The sequence below is a fragment of the Daphnia pulex genome, chromosome 1, assembly GCF_021134715.1.
Source record: "Daphnia pulex isolate KAP4 chromosome 1, ASM2113471v1".
Taxonomy (NCBI): domain Eukaryota; kingdom Metazoa; phylum Arthropoda; class Branchiopoda; order Diplostraca; family Daphniidae; genus Daphnia; species Daphnia pulex.
In genome coordinates, this window is record NC_060017.1 from 7654815 (window position 1) to 7679574 (window position 24760).

At 38.2% G+C, this 24760-nt stretch overlaps 8 protein-coding genes and 2 long non-coding RNA genes across 17 annotated transcripts; 4 read left to right on the forward strand and 6 right to left on the reverse strand.

Moving 5' to 3' along the window:
• Positions 1 to 2029: 2029 nt before the first annotated feature.
• Positions 2030 to 3133, forward strand: LOC124201354. The gene is made up of 2 exons (XM_046597754.1): positions 2030 to 2593; positions 2755 to 3133. Exons 1-2 carry the CDS (start codon positions 2154 to 2156, stop codon positions 2954 to 2956), a joined length of 642 nt encoding a protein of 213 aa, XP_046453710.1. The 5' UTR covers positions 2030 to 2153; the 3' UTR covers positions 2957 to 3133.
• Positions 3134 to 4419: 1286 nt separating this feature from the next.
• Positions 4420 to 5882, reverse strand: LOC124192721. The gene is made up of 7 exons (XM_046586191.1): positions 5843 to 5882; positions 5499 to 5777; positions 5224 to 5433; positions 5029 to 5163; positions 4815 to 4967; positions 4643 to 4751; positions 4420 to 4582 (listed from the first exon to the last, which is right to left on the reverse strand). The coding sequence occupies exons 1-7, from the start codon at positions 5880 to 5882 to the stop codon at positions 4420 to 4422; spliced, it is 1089 nt and encodes a 362-aa protein (XP_046442147.1).
• Positions 5883 to 6082: 200 nt separating this feature from the next.
• Positions 6083 to 10131, reverse strand: LOC124195992 (cohesin subunit SA-2-like). Of its 2 annotated transcripts, XM_046590746.1 has the most exons (13): positions 9815 to 10131; positions 9568 to 9741; positions 9290 to 9494; positions 8768 to 9219; positions 8405 to 8707; positions 8129 to 8347; positions 7867 to 8049; positions 7589 to 7798; positions 7353 to 7517; positions 7108 to 7296; positions 6435 to 7050; positions 6299 to 6307; positions 6103 to 6223 (listed from the first exon to the last, which is right to left on the reverse strand). In XM_046590746.1, the coding sequence occupies exons 1-11, from the start codon at positions 9953 to 9955 to the stop codon at positions 6739 to 6741; spliced, it is 2553 nt and encodes an 850-aa protein (XP_046446702.1). In that variant the 5' UTR covers positions 9956 to 10131; the 3' UTR covers positions 6103 to 6223; positions 6299 to 6307; positions 6435 to 6738. The 2 variants fall into 2 exon arrangements, with proteins under 2 accessions (XP_046446693.1, XP_046446702.1); XM_046590737.1 differs by having other exon boundaries at positions 6083 to 6223; positions 6299 to 7050.
• A 104-nt stretch (positions 10132 to 10235) lies between these two features.
• LOC124196028 (39S ribosomal protein L12, mitochondrial-like) lies at positions 10236 to 12649 on the forward strand. Of its 5 annotated transcripts, none has more exons than XM_046590827.1 (10): positions 10340 to 10516; positions 10589 to 10820; positions 10893 to 10938; positions 11016 to 11083; positions 11149 to 11181; positions 11275 to 11473; positions 11554 to 11949; positions 12007 to 12223; positions 12292 to 12423; positions 12488 to 12649. In XM_046590827.1, the coding sequence occupies exons 7-10, from the start codon at positions 11909 to 11911 to the stop codon at positions 12602 to 12604; spliced, it is 507 nt and encodes a 168-aa protein (XP_046446783.1). In that variant the 5' UTR covers positions 10340 to 10516; positions 10589 to 10820; positions 10893 to 10938; positions 11016 to 11083; positions 11149 to 11181; positions 11275 to 11473; positions 11554 to 11908; the 3' UTR covers positions 12605 to 12649. The 5 variants fall into 5 exon arrangements, with proteins under 5 accessions (XP_046446755.1, XP_046446745.1, XP_046446783.1 ...); XM_046590818.1 differs by having other exon boundaries at positions 10363 to 10516; positions 11571 to 11949; XM_046590808.1 differs by lacking the exons at positions 12007 to 12223; positions 12292 to 12423; positions 12488 to 12649 and having other exon boundaries at positions 10340 to 10546; positions 10602 to 10820; positions 11571 to 11890.
• Positions 12650 to 12707: 58 nt separating this feature from the next.
• On the reverse strand, positions 12708 to 15062 carry LOC124196003 (ubiquitin carboxyl-terminal hydrolase 14-like). Its single transcript, XM_046590758.1, has 11 exons — positions 14903 to 15062; positions 14621 to 14799; positions 14452 to 14559; positions 14270 to 14384; positions 14036 to 14214; positions 13883 to 13971; positions 13666 to 13822; positions 13528 to 13593; positions 13278 to 13460; positions 13101 to 13206; positions 12708 to 13042 (listed from the first exon to the last, which is right to left on the reverse strand). The coding sequence occupies exons 1-11, from the start codon at positions 14916 to 14918 to the stop codon at positions 12768 to 12770; spliced, it is 1473 nt and encodes a 490-aa protein (XP_046446714.1). The 5' UTR covers positions 14919 to 15062; the 3' UTR covers positions 12708 to 12767.
• Positions 15063 to 15858: 796 nt separating this feature from the next.
• Positions 15859 to 17553, reverse strand: LOC124196021 (integumentary mucin C.1-like). Its single transcript, XM_046590777.1, has 7 exons — positions 17415 to 17553; positions 17244 to 17302; positions 17060 to 17146; positions 16939 to 16992; positions 16805 to 16877; positions 16352 to 16725; positions 15859 to 16276 (listed from the first exon to the last, which is right to left on the reverse strand). The coding sequence occupies exons 1-7, from the start codon at positions 17446 to 17448 to the stop codon at positions 16187 to 16189; spliced, it is 771 nt and encodes a 256-aa protein (XP_046446733.1). The 5' UTR covers positions 17449 to 17553; the 3' UTR covers positions 15859 to 16186.
• A 599-nt stretch (positions 17554 to 18152) lies between these two features.
• Positions 18153 to 20004, reverse strand: LOC124196010 (G kinase-anchoring protein 1-like). Its single transcript, XM_046590770.1, has 6 exons — positions 19589 to 20004; positions 19180 to 19494; positions 18961 to 19113; positions 18730 to 18895; positions 18515 to 18660; positions 18153 to 18453 (listed from the first exon to the last, which is right to left on the reverse strand). The coding sequence occupies exons 1-6, from the start codon at positions 19784 to 19786 to the stop codon at positions 18421 to 18423; spliced, it is 1011 nt and encodes a 336-aa protein (XP_046446726.1). The 5' UTR covers positions 19787 to 20004; the 3' UTR covers positions 18153 to 18420.
• A 716-nt stretch (positions 20005 to 20720) lies between these two features.
• Positions 20721 to 21623, forward strand: LOC124196046 (cytochrome c oxidase subunit 5B, mitochondrial-like). Its single transcript, XM_046590838.1, has 3 exons — positions 20721 to 21028; positions 21197 to 21270; positions 21337 to 21623. The coding sequence occupies exons 1-3, from the start codon at positions 20947 to 20949 to the stop codon at positions 21541 to 21543; spliced, it is 363 nt and encodes a 120-aa protein (XP_046446794.1). The 5' UTR covers positions 20721 to 20946; the 3' UTR covers positions 21544 to 21623.
• Positions 21624 to 21742: 119 nt separating this feature from the next.
• LOC124196060 lies at positions 21743 to 22242 on the reverse strand. The gene is made up of 2 exons (XR_006875574.1): positions 22183 to 22242; positions 21743 to 22091 (listed from the first exon to the last, which is right to left on the reverse strand). It is a non-coding gene; the product is annotated as an uncharacterized LOC124196060 (long non-coding RNA).
• A 30-nt stretch (positions 22243 to 22272) lies between these two features.
• LOC124196054 lies at positions 22273 to 23833 on the forward strand. 3 transcript variants are annotated; one of them, XR_006875570.1, is made up of 5 exons: positions 22273 to 22350; positions 22523 to 22548; positions 22610 to 22888; positions 22947 to 23174; positions 23240 to 23833. It is a non-coding gene; the product is annotated as an uncharacterized LOC124196054 (long non-coding RNA). The 3 variants fall into 3 exon arrangements; XR_006875560.1 differs by having other exon boundaries at positions 22336 to 22350; positions 22523 to 22888; XR_006875573.1 differs by lacking the exon at positions 22273 to 22350 and having other exon boundaries at positions 22453 to 22548.
• Positions 23834 to 24760: the final 927 nt, after the last annotated feature.

Sequence of the window (24760 nt, forward strand, 5' to 3'; positions counted from 1 at the left end):
GCAGCTAATCCTGGACACCGAATCTTGCTCATTAACTATGTTCCCTCTTCCTGGAATGATGTCCTCATGGTTGCAGCACTCAGTCTACAGTCATTCCACAACCTTGGCTTCAGGTCAGAAATGCTTCCAACAAGTGGTAATATTATCTGTAAGAACAACAGTCTCAAATGGATCAACAGCTTTCTACTAACTATAAAGATTAAAATTAATCCTGATACGTTCGGCGGATGAAGAGCTCAGGTGGGGAAAATGTTTATTTTTTTAATTCTTACTTCCTGAATAGCATTTATCATGTAAGCCCCTTGTCGATGCATGACTGTTTGTTTGCTAACCTTTTTCTTTGTGCAGTGCAGATTCGAGTCCTGAGCCAGCAACATAATCGCCAAGATATGCAAGTTTTTGTGAAACCCTGTCATCATCAACAATCTCAACATCACCGCTTGGGTATTATTTTTAATTATTTTTATTTCTGTGACCTGCTAGATATTTCAATGATGCTTGCATGCTGTATGCAGCATATTACATGCAAACTTAAATTTTCCTGTTTGTTATCAATTACAGTTTATTACTCACTATCTCATTTTCAACTTTTTCTTTCTTGTTGTTTCTGTTAGTATTTTTTCGTAACCAAATTTTTATTTTTATTTAGATAAACAGCAACTTCTTTGATTGGAGAATCCACCGACGTTCGGCCGACTTGCGCATCTTTTCTTCCCCTTTTTAAAAAATCCTCTCGTATCCTCCGCCGTATTTCCCAGGCATAAAGGTAGAACTATTTATCTCTATTCTTCTTGATGTGATGTGATGGAGAGAGTCCGATGGAGATTGTCACGCCTCTTATTATATACAACAGTCTGTAGATTATAAAGTTGAATTTTTTGTTCTACGCGATAGAGAGAGAGAGGTCGCTGGGAATGCGGAACATTCCGGGCATTTCTTTATTTTTTGTAATTTTCCACAAAACCAAAAGAATGGGCCCAACTCCAATTCATAACGAAAGGGGTTTCGATGGCTTCCCGCGCAGACTATCTCTTTCCCCCATCCTACCTTTCCTTGTTATTTAAAAACGTACAACAAGCAACAACATTTTCAATTGTCTGCCATCATTCAGGGTGAGATTGGTTATTTGACTCACGCAGGGAATATACTTATACATATTCTCTTTTTCTTCCTTTTTTCTTTTTTTTCTAACTAAAATCGTTCTTTCTCCCAGAGAGCAAGGGTAAAAGTAACAGTTTAATGTAACAGCCAGTTCCCTTGAATTTTCACAGGTTGTTTTTTTGTTTTGTTTTGTTTTGTTTTTTTGGCGTGGCTTGGCTTGGCCGGTCTCCAATGTCCAGCGCCAACCGGCCGCTTGTTTTCCGGTCGTTTGGCGCGCTAGGAAATTCCTGCTCCGCCTTTTAAACGCGGCTTTTCGACTAATCCTGATGGCGATATCTTCGAATTTGACCCAGATTATTTGGACAATCGAAATCCTTTTGATGACACTTCCGATCCTGATAGTGAAGGTAAGTCGGTTGCTAATTTTAACAAAACAAATATTAACTATGTCTTATGTGTGAATGAATATACCCGGTCGCCAGCCTTTGAGGTCAGACGATGATAGTGCCTTGGCCAAATCCCTTCCTATGCGAGTACCTGCTATGTCAAATTATCGTTCCCAGGACACGACAGGACACAGATATTGAAGAAGATAAAGTAATCATGCAGAATCTTACAGACGCGTTGATTCGTTTCGGTAAATTTACTTTTCTACTCATCTTGTAGACTCCCGCCAATCCGGAAGAAATGGCAGCCTCCATCAAAGCTATAGCCCGGAGCGTGCATGGAGACTCAGGTTTTTTTTTGTGACTTGCCTCGTCCGAGGTTAAACTTTACACTGACGAATGAAGCAAAATTTGCCAATTAAGCTTTGCATCTAAGTACAGACTGTGTTTTCAATGGATCTGTACTGACGTTGATCAGATGTTATTTGAATATCATTATTCATTATATTATCAATTTATTACCAACTAATTTACAAATATAATAAAATTTTTTCATTTATTTATCTATATATATTATTATTATTATTGCTGTTATTATGTTATATTAATAATTTATTACACGTTTTTTTTATAGGCTACGGTGCATTAGGGTTAGTAGCGAAGGGAATGACGAGATTAAAGTCGATATTAGAGGCGGAGGAAGACTTGACGCTCGACATGCTGGAGTCGTCTGCTGAACGACACCATAACAATCATCACCTCCACAACGTTAGTCAGAGGAGACTCGCCGATCTCTGGATTGATGATTCCCACGTACCTCTTCTTCATCTTGGTCGCCCCGGAGCAAAAGCAATTCAGGCGGTCAATCGCATCTCAGCCTGGGCTCGTCAGGCATCAAGAGCGAGCCCGCGGTGTTTTGGTGGCAACTTTGACTCCCTAGCCGGACGCCGAGTCGGAGGACATGGACGAATCGCCCAGACACTCACGAATCGCCATTTCGGTCTCCAACGGCGGCGGAGTGGGCGGCAAAAATGGCGACTCGAATCACTCGTCGATGCGCATCAATTAGGAGCCGAGTTTGATGATGAGTTCGGCCAGCGGAAATGGTGAGTCATCGTTGGCCGACTTGGACTCGTTGACGGATCTCTTTTCCCTGCCACCCGACATGAAGCTGGACATTGACACGTTGGCCACCGACGATCTTGACTCGATCGATTCGGCCTCCCTTTCATCCGGTTCTCATTCCGAGTTCTACTTCACGCCTTAGGACGTCAACGAGATGCTCATGGATATCGGCGTCTCCAACAACGCCAATCTCATCGACTACTAGACGTCTCAGGCTATCCGGAAGGAAGCGAAGAAGAAATAGGTGTGTGCCCTTCGGCTTTTTCATCAGCAACCCTTCTCTCCTTATTGTGGTCTCTGGCTGCTGCTATCCAGCTATCCAGCTGATGCTATCCTGCTGCTAACGACCGTGTCATCCAAATCTATAGAGAACCACACAACCGCATTCGCACACACATAACTCACCGTGTTTCTTCTGTTAAGTCACTCCCCGTGTCGGTGAGTGTGTGTAATTGTCATTTATTTTTAAAGAAAAAAAACGCAGGTAACTGATAATAACGATGTTAACTCACGCGTTGTTGACGTTGTTGTGGTTGTTGCGTCTTGTGTGAGAGACTGTATAGCGAGGGTGGAGGGCTCTAACGGACAAGAACTGGTTGTTGTTGTTGTTGTATGTGTGTCTTGGTAAAAACACGAAACGAAAAAAAAAATAAAATAAATAAATAAACCTAAAGGGAAAAAATAGAAAATGGAGGGATCCCGCGTGAGAGAATTCGTTTCTGTATGTGTTTTTATCTATAGAGACACAAAATAGTTGTTGAGCAAACAAGGCAACCGCATACCATTTATATGTAGGGTTCTACAAGGCTTGAACATTGGTAGACCTAGTGGAAGAATGCGATAATTATTACGAGATAAAATTTGGAAGAAAAACTGCCCGCCGGAATCAAAAATTCATCGACAAAAATAAAAAAGAAAAATGGATAAGGAATGCCGCAATCCGGGTGTGTGAGTTTTGTGTAGCTGATGGGTGTGACTTTGAAAGATGACATCATCGACATGAAAGGATGGGCTTTCGATCTTCTGCATAAATGTATCATACACTAAACCTGTCCCTTTTTTGGGGTTCTTCTTCGTGAGAATTGAACAAGAATAAAAAGTACAGGAAAACGGAATCACGTCCATCCGCTAGTACAGGAAAACGGAATCACGTCCATCCTGTCTAAGCGGGACCGACAAATGGGGACCTGTATCACGCGTCATTTGTCATCGGCATTTGAGCAATATGTCGGCCTGTTTACTTCTCCCCCTAGGCCTTCCTCTGTGTACCTCCCCACTGTAGCATCACTCTGATCAGGTATTTGTGACGGTCCGTCGTAAATCAAGACACACACGGTCACGGCTGAGATTTTTTGTCCGGTTGGATAGGCAAAACCCTTTTTCTTGAGAGAAAAGCAAACGCCATCTAACGAAAAGGCCAAAAATTTGTTGGTTGCGTTTAACATTGTATTTTAGATTTCTCTTTTTCTTTCCTCCATTTTAGGGTGGCGAGGATATAGGAGGCGGTTGCGGGTAGAAATTAACTCGATACATTTCGGATGATGCCATTATCACAGGCTTTTTTCTCAATAATAATAATAATGTAAGATTACGTGTCGCCCCGGTGGCCAAACGAAGAATGAAATCCAAGTGTGATATTACTACAACATCGGGATGGCGAATATTGGCAACAAAAACACAAAATTGGCGAGGCGGAGACGACGACCAAAGGGAATGACGAGATTAAAGTCGATAATAGAGGCAAAGGAGGAATTGACGTTCGCTTTTTTGAAAAAAAAAAAACAAACAAACAATCGATTTTACGAACTCAATCGAAGGTTATGTTCTGGTAACTAGTATTAGCAGGAGGGGTTTGGCCCTTCAGACCAGACCAGTACTGAACCATGGAAGATCGAAGACGTCCCGAAAAGGACTCGGGATTACCGACGTCTTCTTCTTCAAAATCAAAATCGGCCACTTCTATCCTCAAACTGCAAATCAAATTACAAAATTAAACTCTGCAATCGTAACAGGACACAATGATGACGTACTTGCGACGAGTATAAAAGTAAAGTCCAATTCCAAAAGCGATACTGACGATTGCCACACAGGCGGACGCAATGGGGACCACCACTAGGGAGAGTTGAGCCTTGCGGTCAGCTAAAGTGGAATTTGTCCAATAAATCATTCAAATTTTGATTCTGGCACGAAAAACAGTAATACCTTCATAAATGTTGACTTTGAGCGGAATCACTTGGTAAAACACTTGATTATACAAAACGACGGGCAGAATGTACTGGCCAGGACTACTGAAATAGTGCAGCAACTGGACTTCGCATTTATTAGTTTTGATCGGAAGCTCACAGCTGGCATTGGCTAGAATAAAACACTGCATTAGAAATCTCTTCAAACAATTATTTGAATTTAACGCTGTTACTAGTTTCGTTCATGAATCCATCAAACGCCCAGCAATAGTAGAACGGAGCTGATCCATTGCACGAAATGTTCATGTTCATAATGTCACCGTGTTTCAGCCAGTTATTGCCGTGAATCGAGACATTACTAATAGGATCTGTAAATGACACCTTATGAAGTGTTATCTTGAATCAATCGTTACACAAATATGATCTACCTCGAGCTTGCAGTTCCAAAGTAAAAAGAGCGACTTTGTAGCCAATGAAACGCTCATAATGAGTGTAATGTGACCGACGTTTGCTTCGGATAACCAGGACAGAAGAACTATTGGTCGGCAAAGATGTCGTTAAGGCAGTTGTCGACGGTGCAGTGGTAGGCTCGGTTGTTTTAATTGTCGATGGAGTCGTTGAAGTCGTAGTTGTTGTGGCTAGAAAATAATATAAAAAAATACTTGAAAATAAGCTGATAATTAAAAAATCAAATAAGACATACTAGTTGTTGTAGGCTCAGCGAATGTGGCATATACATCAACCATAACGGTATGATTTTTCACTTCGGTGAAGTTGAACTTCAATACTGGTGTTTTTGTAGTTCCATAGTTGACATCATTTACAAACCAATAAAATATAAGATCTTGGGCTTGATTGAGAAAATGTTCAGGATCATGAAATTTAACTACTAGTTGTGTTTCTTCCCCAGTCGAAACAAAATGGGGTGACAAATGTTGAGAAGAATTTTTCTGAACAGCAGCAATATGCCCATTCAATGTTTCTAAAAAAATAAAAAATAAAACCTTATTGAGCAAGAATACATTTGAATAGATCTACAGTCAATACCAGTAAGCTCAAATGTGGTTGCCGCTGATCCCTGAGGCATTGGAAATATGAATTCTGTCTTATATACAGTAACATGCATTAAATAATTTCCTTTTTTATATTGAGAACTTGGGTAGCTGGTACTAAAGTTGAATGTTGCTACATTCAAAGTTTCTGTCTGTATTATGCACAATTTAAAAAAAAAAATTAGATTAGCTGATGTAAGTGAATTCTCTGAACAATGGCTTACGGTAAAGGACTGTCCAAGTTCATCATAAAATGTACAGTAAAAAGGACCTGATGGGACAATTCCAGAAGGGTTGGACAATACTACAGTGAAGGTTATATTGGAATCCAGGACAGCTGGACCATTATTAATTAAATCTACTTTTAATCTGTACCCTGAAAAGGAAATGATGATTCATATATTAGAAAAAACCTTAAAAACTAGATAATTTCTTTGTCACACTGCCTTACCGTAAGCATCTGCCAACATGAAAGATGAAAATAAGGAAAAAAAAATAAAATAAAAGGAATGATAATCCATTTTTATTTTAACGTGTTAAGAAAATCTTGTTTACGAATTCTATCACTCAGTCGTCAATGTTCTTACTTCTTAGCTTCCGTAATTGCGACAGTTAGTTGTTTTTTTGGTATTGAGCTAAACATCGCCATCTACTGTTCGATTTCCAAAATGGTATTAAGCTAAAAATCGCCATCTACTGTTGATTTTCCAAATTTCCCTATAGTCATTATCGTCAGTTTTCATTTAATTTCTAACAGCAACTGCCGATAAATGTATTAGAGATGTGCAAAGTAGTTCAAACTTCAAAATAAATATAGCAAATTTTGCAAAAGTAAGACATCTAGCGCTAGGAGGAAGAAACGTTTTTAAATAGTTTGAAAATAATTCCCGCCTAAAATGTGAAACAGGGTCCCAACTTTTGGGTCCGTTTCGCACAGCTGTTTCGCATTTTAGGCGTTTCGCGTTTCGCGTTTCGCTTTCGCAGTTTAGGGACGCCCCCTAGAAACGCTAAATTGTGAGGGCCAGTTGGATTGTTGGGATTCCCGAGCGTTATAGCTGGGATTCTGGCGGCGTTATCCCCAAATTCCTTCAGAATTTGTTGTAGGTCACCATCAGGCTGGTAGACAAGAGGTCTTAAAAGAGGATTGTCTGATGCGAGTTTCTCGGAAAAATCAGAGAGAAACTCGCACGCAGACATGAAGGCCTGAAAAAATGAAAAATTTACAGAAATGTAACTAATTACTACGATGATATGACGAACCTCTTCCCTAACCAGATGATCATCTGAAGCAATTATGAGCAGGGTCATGAGCGAAATGTAGTCATTCAAATGATCTCTCAGTTGCTTTTGTTGTTGGCCGGCAGACGTTCCTCGTCCGGACCCATTTTTTAGCTGTCGAAGTTCCCATAAAATGACAGAATAGCAGGCTGAAATGCAGTGTATTATAGCCTGAAACATTTAACATGTATTACTGTGTGAAAGTAAACAGGTAAATAATGTGTTACTTCAGGTGGCATCAGGTTTAGATCTATAGATTCTTGAACAGCGTTGTAAAGAGGATCCCACATTTTCCATGTCCATGGTCCAAGATTGCAACACGAAAAGAAGATATCAACTTTCTTCGAACTGGAAACCAGGGCAAACACCTCCTCTTCGTCGGGTTTTTTGTCCTAAATTACACAAACAATATTTTAATATTTTTTTTTATGAAACGAGAAAAAGAATTAGTCAATATACTTACGCTATTGATCAGTGCTACATGAGAGTCAAGAACTTCACGCAATTTGTTAAACAGACGATTCATTAAAGTACTTATGACGTCACATCGAGAGTAGATGGCGTGATCTTCATCACACAGAACTTCCAAAGTTATGGCACAGATTTCAAGCACTTCTGTTTCGGTGTATGTCTCGACAACATTTTGCATCAGACCCAATAACGATTCAAATCTCTGTAAACGAGAAGCAAAGCATGAGAGAAATTTGTTCCATTTAATACACTTAGTAAAAAGAAACAAACCTCTTCTTGACGTGAGGTAGTGTAGATTTCCAAATTGAAGAATTGAGGGATCCACAGGAGGTTTGCAACTTTTTCAGGATCCTTGATGTATTTCCCGAGTAACAGAGGAATGGTTTGTATAAAATGTTCAGTTAGTCGAACACGATCATCTTGGGCTTGTTTGGTTTCTTTCGCGGTCGTAATCTTTAAAACAAAAATGCGAGATTCACACACAAATTATTGTTTTTGCATGATGAGCATGTAAAAGATATGTGGCAGTTACCTTTCTTGTAGGTGCGCGCCCGCAGGGTGACTTCCCAGTCGCGGCTTGTTCGATGCAACATATCATCAGTTCGATCAAACTTGTTTCTTGCTCATCATCTAAAGACTCTTCGCCTGGCCCGGGATCTTCCATTAACAAATCCGTCATGCACTCCCAATCTTTCATCATTTCATTTGAATCAATGAGGGAGTCGACCAAATATGCTCCGTGTTCAGGCAACTATGAAGATTGTAAAGTCATTAACCTATTTTAAATGTTACTTGACTGTAATTTTACCTCAGACTCGATGAAAAATTGAACCAAATCCCGAATGAGAGGTGTATTAGGCAGTCTCTTTTTACCACGGTGAGTACGTAGAGCCGGGGGACTGGTATCATCGAGTGTGAAAAGCCGCTCGTTGAGAAACTCACCAGCAGCTTGCGCAACGGCTCGATGGGAAGAGAACACCAACTCATAAACAGCCTCGCAATCCTTATCTGACAATATTTCTCGATGATACTTATGAATGCTGGAGATCAAGCGAACAGCTTGGACGGCAACATCGTACTCTTTGTCTAGTGTCATCGAAACGACACAATCCTATATAAAATATTTAAAGTATTGTTGGTTGGTTAAGCAAAATTAGGTAAAAATATTCACCTTAAATTTGCTGGTGAAAAATTCCAATTTTCCCTTAAGTTCTTCTGAAACATAGAGCGGTTGGAGGGCTTGAAGACATTTTGAACGAACATCGCCAACTTTACAATTAAGATCCCACTTAATGTACTTCAGGAGGTGAGAATCATCCAGAAAATGTTTAGGGAATCGCTTTATCCAAAAGACTATTTCTCCCATACAAATGGCACGAATTTCGGGGACGATATCTCGATAACGATCGACAAAAACTGACTTGAATAAGTAAGTCAATATGGATTTAACGGCATGGAGGTTTTCATCGAATTCTTGTCGTTCTTGAAGCATCTCTTTAAGATGACCAGCACGGGTTCGTGTGTGTATTTTCTGCAACTCAACTTCATACTGACGAGACGTGTTATCAAGATGAATCGATACAGTCAGAGCCACTTCAACCAACGCGGTCATGAATTTCATAGCTAAAACAAATATTTTGACATTAAGTGAAGATGAAACAAAAACAACCTATTTATATAAAATAAAGTTTACCAGCTAGTGTAGCAGTATGACGAAACGCTCTTACTTGTGAATCAGAAAGACTAGTAAGTAGCGAAATTACATTATCCATGAGGTACTGATCATAAATGATGGAATATTGGCATTGCTTCACAAGTGTCTGAACGAAGTCACAGAACTTGCTTCGAAATTTTTTCCATTGTGGACCAGACATGATTATCGGGTACTCATCACTTTCCTAAAGGATTTAATTAGTCAAAATGAAATCAACAGTTAAATAATGGTGAAATAAAATGAAAAGAGTATATTACTTCATCAAACTCTTCGGTCATATGACGGATTATAGCAGCATATTCCATGCTACTTTGCATTTGAGAGGTTATTTTCCCTTTACATCCAGAAGCACTAATGAAGAACTGCATTATGGCACGCAATCCTGAGTCACGATCAGCTTTGTACTGTTCAATCCATTCATCTACAGTTTTCTGCAATCAGTAATTGAATAAATATTAATTTTTAGAAACACTATTCTAATTGAGCAGTTTAGTGGTTCAATACCTGAACAGAACTTTTGCCATTTCTAATAATACAGAATAAAGTGCTTTCGTCTTCAACAGTTAGAGGTTTCTTCACTGCAGCAATTTTCCTTCGAGGGGCAGGGCTTGGAGTGGGTAAAGGCGACTCTTTAGAGCTGGACATTATGCTTGAAGAAAAAGTTGGGGAGCCCTTAAGTTAACCTCGCGTCAGTCGCGTATCAAAGAAAGAAATAAATGACGTCGTCTGTGCCTGAAAACCTGAATCGAATCATGCCCAACATGGGATCTACTCTCTAGGTATCATCTAAATCAAAACAATAACAATTTGGCCTGATTTGGCCTAAAGAAAAACCTACCCACTGCCCAATAGATGACGCGGTGAGTCGTCCTCTCGTCGCATGTCGCACCTCCTCAATTTCCTCAATCAATTCTCCTTGCAGGTCGACATGGGGCGAGTGGGCGACGTTCAGTAAGCCGAGCTCGTGCCCGCAAGGCCTCCAGCCTTAAATTGGGTAAACTGCAGATGGCCAGATGGCGTCCATATATAGATACCGAGAAGCGTCAAGCGTCTCGTCCTTAACAACAGCGTCAGACTCAGACCCGGGTCCCAGCGCCACACCCACAGTCGGATCTTTTTCCACTCGACACCCACACGTCCCACAGTCATTAGAATCAGCAGCAGTTCACTCTACGCAGTTAACACGGCTCAGCATTTAGCAAAGAGGTGTGATTTTCAATGATTCTTCTTATTCTGGTAACTGGAATTTGGCCAAATCATTTATTGCATTTTTATTAGATATCAAATCAAGCCGGACGAGCAGGTCGAGTGCGTTTTGAACCATTTTGAACTGAATTACACGACCATAGCCGACACGTGTCCGATTTTCCCCGACTGCAATCTCAAGACATTCAATTCGCCGTTTCGAACGATTACGGGCATTTGCAACAACATCATCCACCTGGCCACGTCCCCTGGGGTGTGCCGAGAACCCAATACCAACGGGCTCTCGCCCCGAATTACGCCGACGGTATAAAATCAAGATAAAGTTGATTGATGTTCGATGATGCTGATGATGTGTGATGTACTATTGATCCGACAGGTGTCTGGATGCCTCGACGAGCCACAAATGGTGGCGAACTTCCTCAGTATGTATATAATTCATTCAATTTGACTGACGTGGATTGCTAATTTCGTGATTACATAATTTTCCATATATGCTTAGTCCCCGTCAAATTTGTTGATTCGCGACCTCGACGTCGCTCGTCATGCAGTACGGCCAGTTTATCGATCGTAGGTGCAATTAAAGTTGACTCTTTCTATACATTATGACTGTCATTTGCCAATTTTTATTTCAGCCGACATGCTGGAAACCATGGAATCTAAAACTGGTATTGTATTACATATTGTATTATTGGGCAATATATGGCGGAAACTGTTGGTCCGAGTCTAATAAATATTTGGTTGTTGATTTGTTGTTGAAGCCGACGGAGCGTCAGTGCCTTGTTGCACGGACGATGCCCGATAGTCAATTTCTTGACGAGGGCGACCTTAGTCACGGCAAGTGCATCCCCATCGATATTCCCCAGGACGACCCGCTTTACTCCTTGTTTCGCCAACGTTGCATGCAATTCGCCCGTTCCCCCGTGCAGAACCGACGGACGCCTCGGCCATGTTGAGCAGGTCAGTTGGTTTTATTTAGAATTTTTTTTGTGATTGGGCACGTTGTGAAAGTGATGATCGACATCAAGTGATTGTGCTAGTTCACTTTTGATTGCAGATGAATCAAAACACTCACTATCTGGATCATTCTGGCCTTTACGGCTCCGACGATCAACTGGCCGGTGAGCTGAGGACGTTCGAAAAAGGCGCCCTCAAGGTATTTGTCCGTCCTCGCAAAGGTTGCCACCACGACATGGAACGACTTGCATCCACCCGACAGGGGCCAATAGCTATTTGGCTCATTCAGGCGATAGATGGCGCGGTGAACGAACGAATCGCCCTCGCACAGTCGCACCTCCTCAATTTTCCCTTCTTGCTTCCATATAATTCTAGTTCGTCTGCTATTCCCCAGCCGTAAAACGTGACAACTGACAAAAAACAACTAAAAAATCGAAAATGATCTCCACAAAAATTTTTTTGTTGCGGTCTGTTGTTAGGTATTTATGCAATTAAATATATTAGAGTACGTTCAACAATTTTTTGAATCCTAATAGGCAAAAGGTTGTCATTTCCAGCAGCATTCGTTTTCGTACGATAACTCAAGCGGCGTCGGCCGAGAAAATACAGAGGATCGTCAACGACATTTCCCAGCTTACCCTCATCGAAGTTGCAGAATTAAACCAAGTTTTAAAAACAACTCTTAAGATTCCTGATGCTCCAGTAATGGCATATGGTGCAGGTCTTGCTGCAGGCCCAGTTCAACCAAAAGAAGTGATTATCTTGAAAGTTTTACACATTTTCCTTCATCTATGATTTAATTTCCTGTTATTTAATTCTAGGAGGAAGAAGAAGCTCCTAAGGCTAAAGTTCAGACCATTTTTACAGTCAAACTCACGAAATTTGATGAAACCAAGAAAATTGCTTTAATCAAAGAAATTAAAAACATTGTTGAGGGAATGAACCTTGTTCAAGTAATATTCAATTCGTGAAATTTATGTGTTTTCAAATGTTAATATTCTGTTTTTTTTTCTCTAGGCCAAGAAATTTGTAGAAACTCTCCCTGCAGTTGTACGAGCAGATATTCCCAAGGACGAAGCAGAGAAACTTTCATCTGTGATATCTGCTGCTGGAGGTATTTGTGAAATTGTTTAATTTGAGTATGTTTTGTAGTAAAAACCAATAAAATAACAAAAGACAGTATGGGTTGAGATTTTCACTGAAATAGTTTATTTTATGGTACCCTAAACAGTGACACTTTCGGTTATATCAATTTATTGGCTGAATACTTGGGACAATGAAAGAAATCGCAGGGCAATCACACTGTAGTGTCCATTTTGTCCGTACCTTCGTCAATCTCCAATAAACGTGGTCCGTAAAGAAGTACATAGGCACAGTGCCAATCACCGCCTCCAGATAACTTAAGAACATCTTCTTCGCTTATCGGTGTAACCTTGTCATCATCTAATTGCAACCACTGATTGGTTCCAGGTTTTCTTGTCCATCCAACGTAATGTCCACTTCCACTGCTGCGACCCTTATGTGTCAAAACTGCTTGAAGTTGGTAGTAACCCGAATTATTTGATCCAATATCTACGAAAACAAATATTTGTTATTAAATCAACTGTTTCTAAATAATAACAATTCCTACCATCTTCAAACCAATAAGGAGCGGTTTTCACGTCAGCTTTTGCCACTTGGGAATCGCCTGGCTTGTTTGCAACCTTTACTTCTTCTATTTTACGATCTTCATATTCCTTGATTAATTTGAAACATTTTCAATGCAAATTTCTCAAAAATTTAACACAAAAGGAAACTACTATCAAACCTTGAATTTGGACCTCATAGGAATCAACTTCTGTTGCAATTCTGCTGAGCAAAGGTCGAATACGTCTAAACTAAGTTGAAATTTAATGTCCTTGAGAATTTTTGCGTTAATCGCTTCCTTCTCTTTATAGAAGAAACGAACAAACTGAATGGACAGATATGCAGGCAATCGGCTTATCTTTGACTGTATATAGAGAAAAAAAAAATCACCGATAAGATGAATATAAAGTTATTTATTTTTCTTTTCCTACCGATTTGATGTAAATCGCATCCCGCCCAAGAGTTGGAGATTGTTTGGTTATCTGCTCACTGAGTCTCTGCATTTTATAAAACATTTTAAGAGAAAAATAATGAACTGCATCACTAAAAGATTACAATTTTGAACTTACCGATAATAAACCGGAGTGCATATATTTTACTTCTTGCGAAATAAAACAACTCAGCTGCAAAAAATTGTCTTCACTCACGGTTGTCGGCTCCTCTTCACTTTCGGTACATTTTAATTCACACGTGAAACGACCTCCAAAATACTGATCGATGATGGATCTAAAGTAGATAGCAAAAGTTATATAAATATGCTGCTGAATGACTTAGATGGAATATTACGAATATTGACGAGACTGATTGGTGCCATTTCTGGCTTGGAGTTTCTGCTGTAACATTCGAAGTATCTCCGTCCAACACTCGTTAGCATCCTGATGAAATAAAATAAATTTAAATACAAATAACAATATTAAGACACTAACATTATGCTGATACCTGTTGTTGAAACCCTCCATGGGAAGACTTCTCTGCAAAACGTGGGAATGCCGCATGAAGAACTTGAAGAAGAATGAAAGGTGGAATTGATGACCCATTCCCTCTATCCATAGCTGAGTACAAATCACGAAGTGCTGCAGTAACAGATCCAGCTAACATTCCACCACTTAAACTGACCTCTGAAAGACAGAATAAAATTAATTCTAATTCTCAAATTACATTTTAGATATTTACCTCCTTTAAATTCTTTCAAAGCATCACAAAGCTCAGGAACAGTTTTGAGACATTGAATGGTTGCATTCATGTAACAAGTATTGCCCAAGTTGGTTAATCCAGATGGAAAGTCAAGCTAATATTTTGAAACAAAATATTGATTAAGGTTCTAGTTTTCTTGATTATTTATTATATAATATTACTGCGCTTGCTAGTTCATCTTCATTCATATCCTCAACAAAAATTGGTTTCTGTTTAGGTTCATTTGGGACATCCTCCTCTTTGCTGCCCATGAGCAAAACAACTGCCCCCTAAATAATACATGAAAATAGTCTTAATAAATGGAAATCTAACAAAATTTTCTATTCTTACATCTTTCAGCTTGATATTGCCCCAATCAGCGTCCTTCAGTGTAGCACCTTTTAACATAACTTTCTGTCGCTCATTTTGAACACCAGTCAATGCAAACAGTTGAGCTTTAAACAAAATGGGTTCTTCATCTGTGTTTGCCTCAACATCATTAAATACTTCTTTGCCCCACTTTACCTTGACTGAAATTGAAGAAAGTTGGAAAGATTACATGCAAATGTTAAGTGACAACACATGAAACATCTACAATCAGAATTAAACAATTAGTGTATCCTCAAACTATACCTTTGAAGATTGGCATTGTGTTTTTTTAAACAACGAATAAAACAGGAAAAAATTGCCGGTTGGAATTCTTTTAAAATGACAATGACAACTTCACTTTACTACCACTAACAGAAGTAAGGGATGTTGTTAAACAGCAATTTCCTGACAGGGAATTTTCCATTTCAGTCAATGCTTAAGTTCTCACCCCATCCGATAAGATGGCGCTGGGCTGCAATTGCGCTATAAACTTGGATTTTCACATTCCTCGTTGCGTGAAAATGCCGTGAAATAGCCATCATAATTAGGCTATACAAGTTAGTTCAATTAGCTGCCATATTTAATTTGGTAAACTATTAGGAGTAAAATCCCGTAAAGCCGTAGCGCATTTCATAATGAAATAAGATTGCTTTTATTTTTAATATTTAACTTATGGTCACTCACAAAGTTATAAAGTTCCTGAATCTCAGACTTTATTGGACGTTATGAACTTATGATTGATGAAATGGTAATTATAGTTCTGGTTATCGCTTACGACGTAGAAATATTGACCCAATTGTTTTAGAGTGATCAAGTGTAACGCCTTACTTTTCGGCAATTTGTTCCCCCAACAAAGTAGCCTTAAGTAGCTTCAAATGGAAGCGGCTAAATAAGGTCTTCGAAACCTTACTTTAATTTTAAGAATTCTATTTTGTGTGGTTTTCATTGATACATTTACGTTGGAGGTATTTTTCAAGTAATTGAACGATGAATTCGTCATCTTGATTTTTTCTTTCCCTTTGAATTTCTCTTTGCACACTATCGCTTGGTTTTTGAAGGTTGTTGAACATTATCCTACTAAAACAGCTTGTAAGGATTAAAGTTTATAAGGATTAAAGTGATAACAATGGGTCAGGGTTTTTACGCGCATATTCTATTCGGCAACTTTTTATTCATCTGTTTTTAAAAACTGCGAAGGAAAATAATTCTTTTACAAAATGCTATTTCAAATAATTTATTTCGAAATTAATGGCCAAAAATCTGTTTTGATGGTAAAAAAAGAGATTTTAAAGGTTTCCATGGATTACATTGCATGATTACATTGAGGGTTGAAGGCAATAAGGTTGAAGGAAATTCGACAATCAAGTTCTAATTTTCGTACGCTTGTGTGTAAAATGAATGCAAAATGTCGAAGAAATACGAGTAGCGCAACATTATTTCACTTATTCATATGTAAATAACTGGAGCTAATTGGATTGTCGATACACATTGAGAATGAAGGAATGATAGTCATTTTAGCACTATTTAATAAAAAAAGCTTCTAACTTTTCAACGTGCGGATCCGCAGGGACCAGCAACGTTTACTTCATAATCACAATTTCCCGTAGCTGCGTTGAATACTAGATTACTTGGACAGTCCTAAAAGAAATTTTAAAAAATATAACTATGAGACTATCCGATTTGGTTTAGTTTAGCTAAACACGGTTAACTTACGTAAAGATAAGGTATTCCATTTGAGCACATGTAAAAAGTCTTGCAGTTAGTCGGATTTGGAAAGACTCCATTTGTTCCAGGGCAGGTAAAGGGCGTAGTTCCCGTGCTGGTAACAGTTGTGGCTGTCGTCGTTGACTTTGGTGTTGTAAATGTCGATTCCGCGGTTGGCTTTTGTGTAACAACAGTTGTGGCTGTCGTCGTTGAATTTGGTGTTGTAAGTGTCGATTCCGTGGTTGGCTTTTGTGTTGTAAGTGTAGATTCCGTAGATGACTGTTCAGTCATTTGCTGTATAGTTGTCGATGTCGATTCTGTCAATGTTGTCGATGTGGTAGTGGTCGATGTTGTCGATGTGGTAGTGGTCGATGTTGTTGTTTCTAGAAGAACAATACATATTTAAAATTCTATTATGAATGTGCCAGTAGAGAAAAATTATTTAAGATTATAATTACTCACTCTTGCAAGGTGCACTGGATGACGATGTACACAACTGAGTGGTTGGTTCAAATACAGAAGCTCCAGGACAATACTTAAAATGAAGTGTAATAATTAGTTTATAATTAAAATAATATTTTACAAAAGAAAATTACCGATAAAACTGGGGTTAAATCAGGACCACAAGAGTAGTAAGCATTCGTGCATTCCTATGTAATAATAAAATTTAATCAACCGATATTCTTTATCAATTCACTTAAATTGTCAATTAATTACCTGCCCAGGGACAGGGTAATTTCCTACTCCTGGACAGACGAATTGTTCCACTGCTCTCACAAAAAGCAACGGGTTCTGCCCTCCTAACTAAATAAAAGAGAGAACATAAACATATACTCAATTTTAATGCTCAGATTTGTGACAACGTATTTTTCATTCATGAAATATCTAAAATGTAATTTACCTCTGAATCGAAAGCGATTTGTCGCGACATCACTCCTGTTCCTAGGCACAAAAGGAAAGCTGCAAAGATAATCGTTTAGTAGGTCTAGATATGAATTTTGCCGTTTAAAAGCGTTTCTAAAATCAAAGTAATTCTATACACAATTTATTAAAAAAAATACTTATGACCTACCAAATTTGCACGCGAAATATACTGGTACATTCATTGCGGTAAGGAAATGTGTTTTTTTCAATCTGATCTAATTGTACAATTAAGATTCCGAAAACTCCTGTTCATCGACTGACCTACTCATATATTTTAACCAGGCCTTTATACCATACCGGTTTATATCACTGTGTAAAAAAGCAGGGGAACGGGATTTTTTTTTAATCATTAAAAGGGATTAAATCTAAACCATTTAATCTAGTTATCTTCGTAAAGACGGTATGCTTTGATGCTTCGAGTCGTAACAGTTTTATCTGGGTTTGCAATAATACTGTAACCTTGTCAAAAGTAGCAATTTACAAAATTCCACCGTAACAATTTCCGGATGTGGATTTGGTGACTCAGCGCAAGGTTTGATCTTGACGTCATGTTTCACATTGAGAAAGAATAGTAAAGCTCCCGCGACGCATCAAATAACACGTACTGTTAAAGATAGTTGAACAAGAACGCTGGTGTTCATCAGAAAAAGAAAAAGCTGCGACGAGTTTGCCCGAAGTAACGTTTCATAACGCTAACTAGTGAAATTATACTCCAAATAAACTGACTGTTTATTTTAAAGGGCTTACACCCCAACATCACAGTAGATTAGATTTCGTCGCAACAGAGACTTTGGATTAAAGCGACTAGAAATTGTTTACTAGTATACGGATTCGTTGTCGGATAACAAACGTAAAGGAATAGAATGACATTTTAACTTCAATTACATTTCTTGGTTAAATTCCGTGTATCTCAAAGTTTCTAATCGCGATGAAGCGATAATGCTGGCCAAGCCATAGTGTATGGGCCAAGCCATAGTGTATGGATTAACTTTAATGAACAAAGAAAACATATGTTTAACTGAAAATAACGGAGTTATAGAGTACAGAGAAAGCAAACATGCCAAATGGTTTAAAGAGAAACTTGAAATTTCGTTCTTACTGCTTGTTGAGCACTGGAAGACGTCGTTAAAGCAGTACAAGTTCAGTTGCCTTCGTTACTTTTCGCTATCATTCCTCTTTTTGTAAGTCTGAGAAAAAAAATGGAAGTTAAGATTATATTACGAAATAAAAGCTGTAAATAATATTTACAGCTGTCTTTTTCGAGTCGGTTAAAGCGCTGACTTTGCTTCGTTCTTGTTGTAATTGACTGGACATGTTTTCAAGCTCTGTGGTCAATTCGTCCTTCACTTTGGAGATTTTGTCCATTTCCACAAGAAGTTGGGACTTTTCTTTCACTATTTGTAAAAAAATCGAGATTATGTTAGGCAGACAAAAAAATAAATTATCAAACATTAAAATTTTACTTTCTCCTTGGAGCAAAATTCCGCAAAGTTTCTTGTTGCGAGTTTTGACGTTGAATAACTCTTCACGCAATTTGTCGTTTTCCAATCGAAGGCTTTCTATCTCCAGATTTTTCTGGTTTAACTCGTCTTGTAGCTGAGCAAGACGTGGTTGTTCGACTTGAAGAGACTATAAATTGCGTTAAATTCTTTTAAATTAATTAGTTAAAGAAATATCACATGGTGCTGAATTACTGCTTTTTTATTGCTTTTCTTTGACAATTCAGCTTTCTTTTTTTCCTTGCTTGCAATTTTTTTGGCCTCATCTGCAACTTCATCAAAGAAATGATCATCCTCAACAGCTTTCCCATTAGTTCCTTCATGTGCTGGGGCTTCATGAATAGGTTCCTACAATGAGGGAGAAAAATGTCTTAACCTGGCGATGAAGAATTAGAAAATAAATATGTTTAATACCTGAGGACCTTGCTTGAACTGATCCAATGACATTGTAGTGGTTCCTTTAGTCTTACTGTTACCACCCTTTTTTTTATTTGATGGCTTGTTAACAGTATTTTCTGGCAACTTCAGGACATCCTTCTTATTCGCTTCAAAATCTACTTTGGATGCCATTATTGCTTCTTGTAATTGAGCTTCAAAGTCAGTTTGGACAAATTCTTGATCTCTTTGTTTCCACTCGTTCCAATTCCCAGGGACTTCAGATACCACAGGTTTCTTTTTAGACGCTGATGATTTCTTAGTCTTACTTCCACCGAAGGCCAAGGATTTTAGCTGAAAATGATACAATAGTAAGAAATGTAAGATTAAATATGACAATTAACCAACATCCCTTCTAATTTTATTATTTTGCAATAATGGTTTTTACCTCTGCCTTTTCTTGGGCCGCTTTCAACTTCTTAACAGCATTTTTGTCAGAATTCAACTGAGCTTTACCACCCTTATTTTTAGATTCTGCCAATTTCTGTGCAGCTGCCCTTTGTTTATCTCTTGCTCTTGTGGCTGCTTTTTCGTCTTCATCATCGTCTATTCGAAGGATTGCAAAACGAGATACAGAAGCAGTCATGCTGTCAGTGAAAAGTTACTACGATTTCAAGGCTAGTAATAGTAGTATGGGGCAATTTATCGATATGACGACAGTAACGTTTAAGAAGTGGGAAGGAAAACTTGGGAAAACTTTATAAAGAGAACTTTATCTTAAAAAGCCAAACTTGCACACTAGATACGTGTTTTGAACGTGCTAACAGCCCTCAAATGCAAGAGCCGGTTTAGTCGTGATTCGATAGACGGCTAGATGTCGTCGAAATCGATGGGTTTCAGCAACCTGATGCATGCGCAACGTCGACTCCATTCCTAACCTAATTTTAAAATAATACCTTTTCATAATAAATAGGTTCAAAATAGAAAGGAAATTTTTGGATTAAGCAATAGATAATTTTGTTATTTTGAAATATTGGTGGTGGACTGGTGACACTGGTTGTTTTAGTATCACTTTTTCTACAATCTTCAATTAGTAACCCATGGGAATGGGAAAACCATAACTACAAGTCACAACTATTTTAAGTGATAAAAAAAGGGTGTAATACATAATGACAAGTATGTGAAAGAATTGTTTATTCAATTATTGGAATTTAAACATGAAATTTGTAAGGAGATTGGCATTTTAGTCTTCTGTTTTCTCTGGAGGAGGCCCACAAGGTTGAAGCATTTTTTCCATAAAGTTAAAACGTACACGAGCTTTTGATTCATTTTCAGCAATTGCAATGTGGTTCAGCAGATCAAAATGCCCAACGTAAGAGGCAAACGAATCACGATGTTGGTTACTAAGCCATTCGTGTCTCGATGTATCTGCGTGTCCTGTACCAATGTACTTTGATTGCAAATGTTCTAGCTGAGAATGAATGTTATAACGGTCACCCATTTCTGATATCTGAATTTATCAAAAGTATTACATTAGATTGTCTTATTACAGTCTTTATAAATCATGCTACTTACCAGTTAACGTTTGATTCGTACAAAAACACAACCACAGCAACCTATTTCTTTTGCTTCTTTGCCAGGTTTTTTAAAAGCATTCAATAGCAGAAGACGCTTTCCGGCTTTCGTGTCGTGTGTGTTGCTCTGGCGCTTTGCGTTCGTCGACTGTTTCATTTTTCATTCGTCATTTGTTTCACTCCAGTATCGTCCGTATCGTCTCACTCAGACACTCACTCGTTACTCGAAAAAATGGCTTCGCTAGTTTGTCGATCGGTTTTTGCTGCAACTCGGCGAGGAGTTTCTACTACCGCTGTTAGGGCGGCAGATAGAGGTAATTATAAGCTTTTATATGGTAGTCAATAAGCGAATTCATGGGTGTTCTAAATTGTGTTTGTACGAGGTATTTGTCTCGGCATACTTTGTCACGTAGGCCGCCATGAATCTCAAAATTCGGTCTTGGTTATGATTTTGTAATAATTCCTTGTTATTTTGAATCTAGCTATGAACGATCCCGTTGAACATGCTACCGGATTAGAAAAGCGTGAAATTCTTGCCAAGCAAGCTGGACGAGAGGTAAGGGTTAAGATTTCTTTATTACACTGTTATCTTATAAAGTAAAAGGTTTAATCTTATAAATAGGATCCATATGAAATGCAAGTCTACAAAAGAGTTGCTGGAACCAAGGAAAAACCCAATGTTGTTCCCTCTGTTGCAGACTACCGTGTTGTAGGTTGCGTCTGTGAAGAAGATGCTACTGCCATCAACTGGATGTGGCTTTACAAAGGTGAACCCAAGCGCTGTGAATGTGGCTACTGGTTTAAATTGGTTGATTCAAAACCCATTTAGAATTTAGACTTATTTGAAAGGGTAAAAGCTTTCTGAATGTATAGAAGAGAATGAATAAAAGAAGCAGTCCTGATAGTGAACTATCTTTATTACTGTCCATGTGATGTTGCAACAAATACAGTGCTGCGTAAAATCACAGTTTAATTTTTATTTATTTATCCTTGGGTATGGAATTAATTTAAATTTTTCTCTGTAATAATATCTGGGATTTATGTGTTATATAATGCACAGTCATATCTGAAAATAGGGACTAGAAACTTAAAAGGCTTGTAAAATATAAAAATTAAAGAAAAAAAAATGCAAGAGTGGCAAAGTTGAAATCTTTGGTATCGATCCCAAAAGCAAATAAGAAATCCTACAATTATACAAATACAGCAATCCTGAATCCTGATTCAGTTATTCCGGTTAGCAGACGACTCGATTACCGCGCCTTTTTCAAATAAGAGTAACTTCCTGCAGTCCGCTTTCTGTTACATTTTAAAAGCAATTATTTTGATAAAGCTTTGATGGTTCATTCCAAATCAGCACAGTTCGATGAATTAATTAAACTATAAATTAGAAAGTGATTAATATGTTATTAATTTTTCCCTTTGACACGTTATTTATGTAACTACGTAAGACTATCTGGAAAGGCCGTACCTTAGCCCGCGCTAAAATTGAGGCAGTTAAATTAATCCATCTCCTTCATAAAAATCTCGAATCGATTTTAATACTTCTCGACACGCTTGAGCAAGTGAAGAAGTGATGCTAGAGTGAGCAGTTATGCCATTTAAGATACTTTTCCTGCTATCAATCTCGTCTCAGATGGTAACGCCCATTTCCAAAAAACGAACCTCTTTTTGTTGATGTTGTGTAGCCTACCAGATAAAACCTTTTTTAATTATAATTGTTTGTTTGTTTTTTAAACTATGATTTTACATTTGTTAATTGTTTTGTTAATTTTTTCTTTGGTACAACTTCATAAATTGGCAACGCGAAGCTGAAGGCTAAAGTGGAGTCTATAAGGTAAAAGTTGTTTTTATTCGGTTGCTGAAGGCAATTTTATGTAAATAGCTCGTCGTTATAGCCTTCTAAGCATACGCGATCTTGGAATATCACCATCGCCATATATATCTTCGGGACTTTTGCTTCTCAACCTATTCGGCCAGTGATTTTGATCCTAACCCGTAGTTGTTGTGAGTCAATCACTGTTGAAATACAAGTGGCCCATGACTGACGTGGCCTCAAAGAACTAAAAGGTGCCCTGAAAACTTCATTCTTTCGTCACATCTTACACGGATTGTGCCTAGGTTGCTTTGTTACATCACCGTTTGTACAACGAGTAAGGATTTCAACAATTTTGACGGTACGAAACAATTTTGTTATTATTACTAACGGAAATGCAATCTAATGTGTTAGTGTAGGTCTGTATGCAAGATCATATTTCAGATTATAATGAATTAAAAAACTTGAAAGAGCTGTCTTCATCTGTATTGGCAATTAAACCATTCAACAACTTGTATCAAATGGAACTTTAAATCAATGGACATGTCAACGATCCCATATAGACTTTAATGACAATAACGCACATCTAACTCACAATTTGAATCGATCTGCTTATTATTCCGATACAAGTTTCAACATAACCTGAGGTATATTGAATTCCTTCACATTTTTTCGGGTCTTAATTGAAGTTTGTTATTTTTTGTTACTTTAGTAAACGTTGGACATTAAAACAGATTATTACCATGTCGAAAGCCGTGTCTGCCAACTCCAAAGGAAAATCCACAGATTCACGCCCACAGTGGAATCCCTCCGTCGCCGTAGTTAGTCGAAATTCACAGTTGCAGAGCCTTCCAGGAAAGAAAAGACAGTACGAGAACATTAAAAGTCGAATACGTTCTGGAATTAAAAACGGGAATTCCGATGCTTCGCTTGACGGATCGACTAGCTTCCGGCAACGCAATGATTCTTCTGCCGTGGCAGCTTGTCTTTACCCAAACGGTCATCAGTCTCCGTGGCCAAACGATGCTAATGCCACGGCAAGTGGTCCGACCGATGAAGTACCAGAAGCTTCAATCAGCCCTTCGCGTTGCGTTTGATTATATTATGTGAATAAGCCAGAAAAGAAATGTGAGCATTTGTACGCTCAGGTTTAAAATTTTAAAATTGAAATGGAGGTGTAGGTATATCTTATTCCACGCTTAAACACAAAGTGTTTCGACCCTAACAATCGATCTTTATTTCTCGGAATAATGAATCTTATTTATTTTGTACTTAGATAAACTTAAATAAACGCTCAACAATGAAATCAACCCTTTTTTTCAGCTCATTATATTGATAGGGCAGAACATGAATTCTACAATTACAATTACAGAGGTAAGAATTGTTTCAAAATTCAAAATTAAACATCACTATTGAACCCAAAATTCTGGCCCTTGGGTATACACTACCTGCAGCATATAATCTAGAACAACGTGGATGAAAACTATCCGATTATACCAGCGGGCAGCGGTTTATTCAAATCTTGTGTAGAAGACAATACCTTATAAAGATTGAATTTAAATTAGGAAACCACTCACGGGGGCCTTTTTTCCATTTCAATGTTGTATACCAAACATGGCAGCACTGAAGCCCTAAAAGTTGCGCAAGTAGTTTTGTTTAGCAAAAATTCAAGTTTCTCTAATGATGGTGACCACCAGCACTTCTGGGGGTCAGGCATTCTTCCGACAGTTCCGAGTATTAGTAATCGACGGTTTTGAAAGTTGTCGTCATTATATTACTTCTTTAGTAATGTTTTCAATATTGAGTTGTCCCAGAAATGAAACTAAATACTATACATAGCTCTGGAAGTAAGGATTCTATGCGACTTAAGTTAAAAAAATTAATAAAAAATAATAAATCAAAGCCTGAAAACTAAAGCGAAAATGTTGCAAAATTCCTGTAATTCTCGGGAACTTTGAGAACGGCCGAAAACCCTGAACCAGCAAGGGTTTCCAACAGCTCTATTGATTTTTAAGCGAATCCAGTAACGCAAAAAATTTGAATCCTTGTAGGCATATGCAATATCTTATTATGTGCAGAATTTGGCAAAAAAAGAAAAAATGACGTGAGCCTATAATCCGGGACAACATTTGATGTTGTGCTATATGCAGATATACATAATCAAATTTTCCCATCTATCGTGCGAGTGCAAAACTTGTTTGCTAATTTATGTGCACTGCGGTATATTAACTTA

Excerpts from the sequence above, each read along its gene's own strand:
- LOC124201354 (XM_046597754.1), top strand. The coding sequence starts at position 2,154 with ATGACGAGATTAAAGTCGATATTAGAGGCGGAGGAAGACTTGACGCTC. Across the intron at positions 2,594-2,754 it reads GAGTTCGGCCAGCGGAAATG|GACGTCAACGAGATGCTCAT; the intron begins GTGAGTCATCGT and ends TTCACGCCTTAG.
- LOC124192721 (XM_046586191.1), bottom strand. The coding sequence starts at position 5,882 with ATGCCTCAGGGATCAGCGGCAACCACATTTGAGCTTACTG. Across the intron at positions 5,164-5,223 it reads TTTGGAACTGCAAGCTCGAG|ATCCTATTAGTAATGTCTCG; the intron begins GTAGATCATATT and ends TGTCATTTACAG. Across the intron at positions 4,583-4,642 it reads TACTTTTATACTCGTCGCAA|TTTGAGGATAGAAGTGGCCG; the intron begins GTACGTCATCAT and ends TTTGATTTGCAG.
- LOC124195992 (XM_046590737.1), bottom strand. The coding sequence starts at position 9,955 with ATGTCCAGCTCTAAAGAGTCGCCTTTACCCACTCCAAGCCCTGCCCCT. Across the intron at positions 9,220-9,289 it reads TCATACTGCTACACTAGCTG|CTATGAAATTCATGACCGCG; the intron begins GTAAACTTTATT and ends TATTTGTTTTAG. Across the intron at positions 7,518-7,588 it reads ATGTAGCACTGATCAATAGC|GACAAAAAACCCGACGAAGA; the intron begins GTAAGTATATTG and ends TGTGTAATTTAG.
- LOC124196028 (XM_046590799.1), top strand. Across the intron at positions 10,821-10,892 it reads CGCCCCGAATTACGCCGACG|GTGTCTGGATGCCTCGACGA; the intron begins GTATAAAATCAA and ends TTGATCCGACAG. Across the intron at positions 11,084-11,148 it reads GTACGGCCAGTTTATCGATC|CCGACATGCTGGAAACCATG; the intron begins GTAGGTGCAATT and ends TTTTTATTTCAG.
- LOC124196003 (XM_046590758.1), bottom strand. Across the intron at positions 14,215-14,269 it reads TTTGAAAGAATTTAAAGGAG|AGGTCAGTTTAAGTGGTGGA; the intron begins GTAAATATCTAA and ends TCTGTCTTTCAG. Across the intron at positions 13,207-13,277 it reads CTATGAGGTCCAAATTCAAG|GAATATGAAGATCGTAAAAT; the intron begins GTTTGATAGTAG and ends AAATTAATCAAG.
- LOC124196021 (XM_046590777.1), bottom strand. The coding sequence starts at position 17,448 with ATGAATGTACCAGTATATTTCGCGTGCAAATTTG. Across the intron at positions 16,993-17,059 it reads ATTACCCTGTCCCTGGGCAG|GAATGCACGAATGCTTACTA; the intron begins GTAATTAATTGA and ends ATTATTACATAG. Across the intron at positions 16,878-16,938 it reads ATTTAACCCCAGTTTTATCG|TATTGTCCTGGAGCTTCTGT; the intron begins GTAATTTTCTTT and ends CTTCATTTTAAG.
- LOC124196010 (XM_046590770.1), bottom strand. The coding sequence starts at position 19,786 with ATGACTGCTTCTGTATCTCGTTTTGCAATCCTTCGAATAGACGATGAT. Across the intron at positions 19,114-19,179 it reads AGTTCAAGCAAGGTCCTCAG|GAACCTATTCATGAAGCCCC; the intron begins GTATTAAACATA and ends CCCTCATTGTAG. Across the intron at positions 18,661-18,729 it reads AATTTTGCTCCAAGGAGAAA|TGAAAGAAAAGTCCCAACTT; the intron begins GTAAAATTTTAA and ends TTTTACAAATAG.
- LOC124196046 (XM_046590838.1), top strand. The coding sequence starts at position 20,947 with ATGGCTTCGCTAGTTTGTCGATCGGTTTTTGCTGCAACTCGGCGAGGA. Across the intron at positions 21,029-21,196 it reads TGTTAGGGCGGCAGATAGAG|CTATGAACGATCCCGTTGAA; the intron begins GTAATTATAAGC and ends TTTTGAATCTAG. Across the intron at positions 21,271-21,336 it reads CCAAGCAAGCTGGACGAGAG|GATCCATATGAAATGCAAGT; the intron begins GTAAGGGTTAAG and ends TCTTATAAATAG.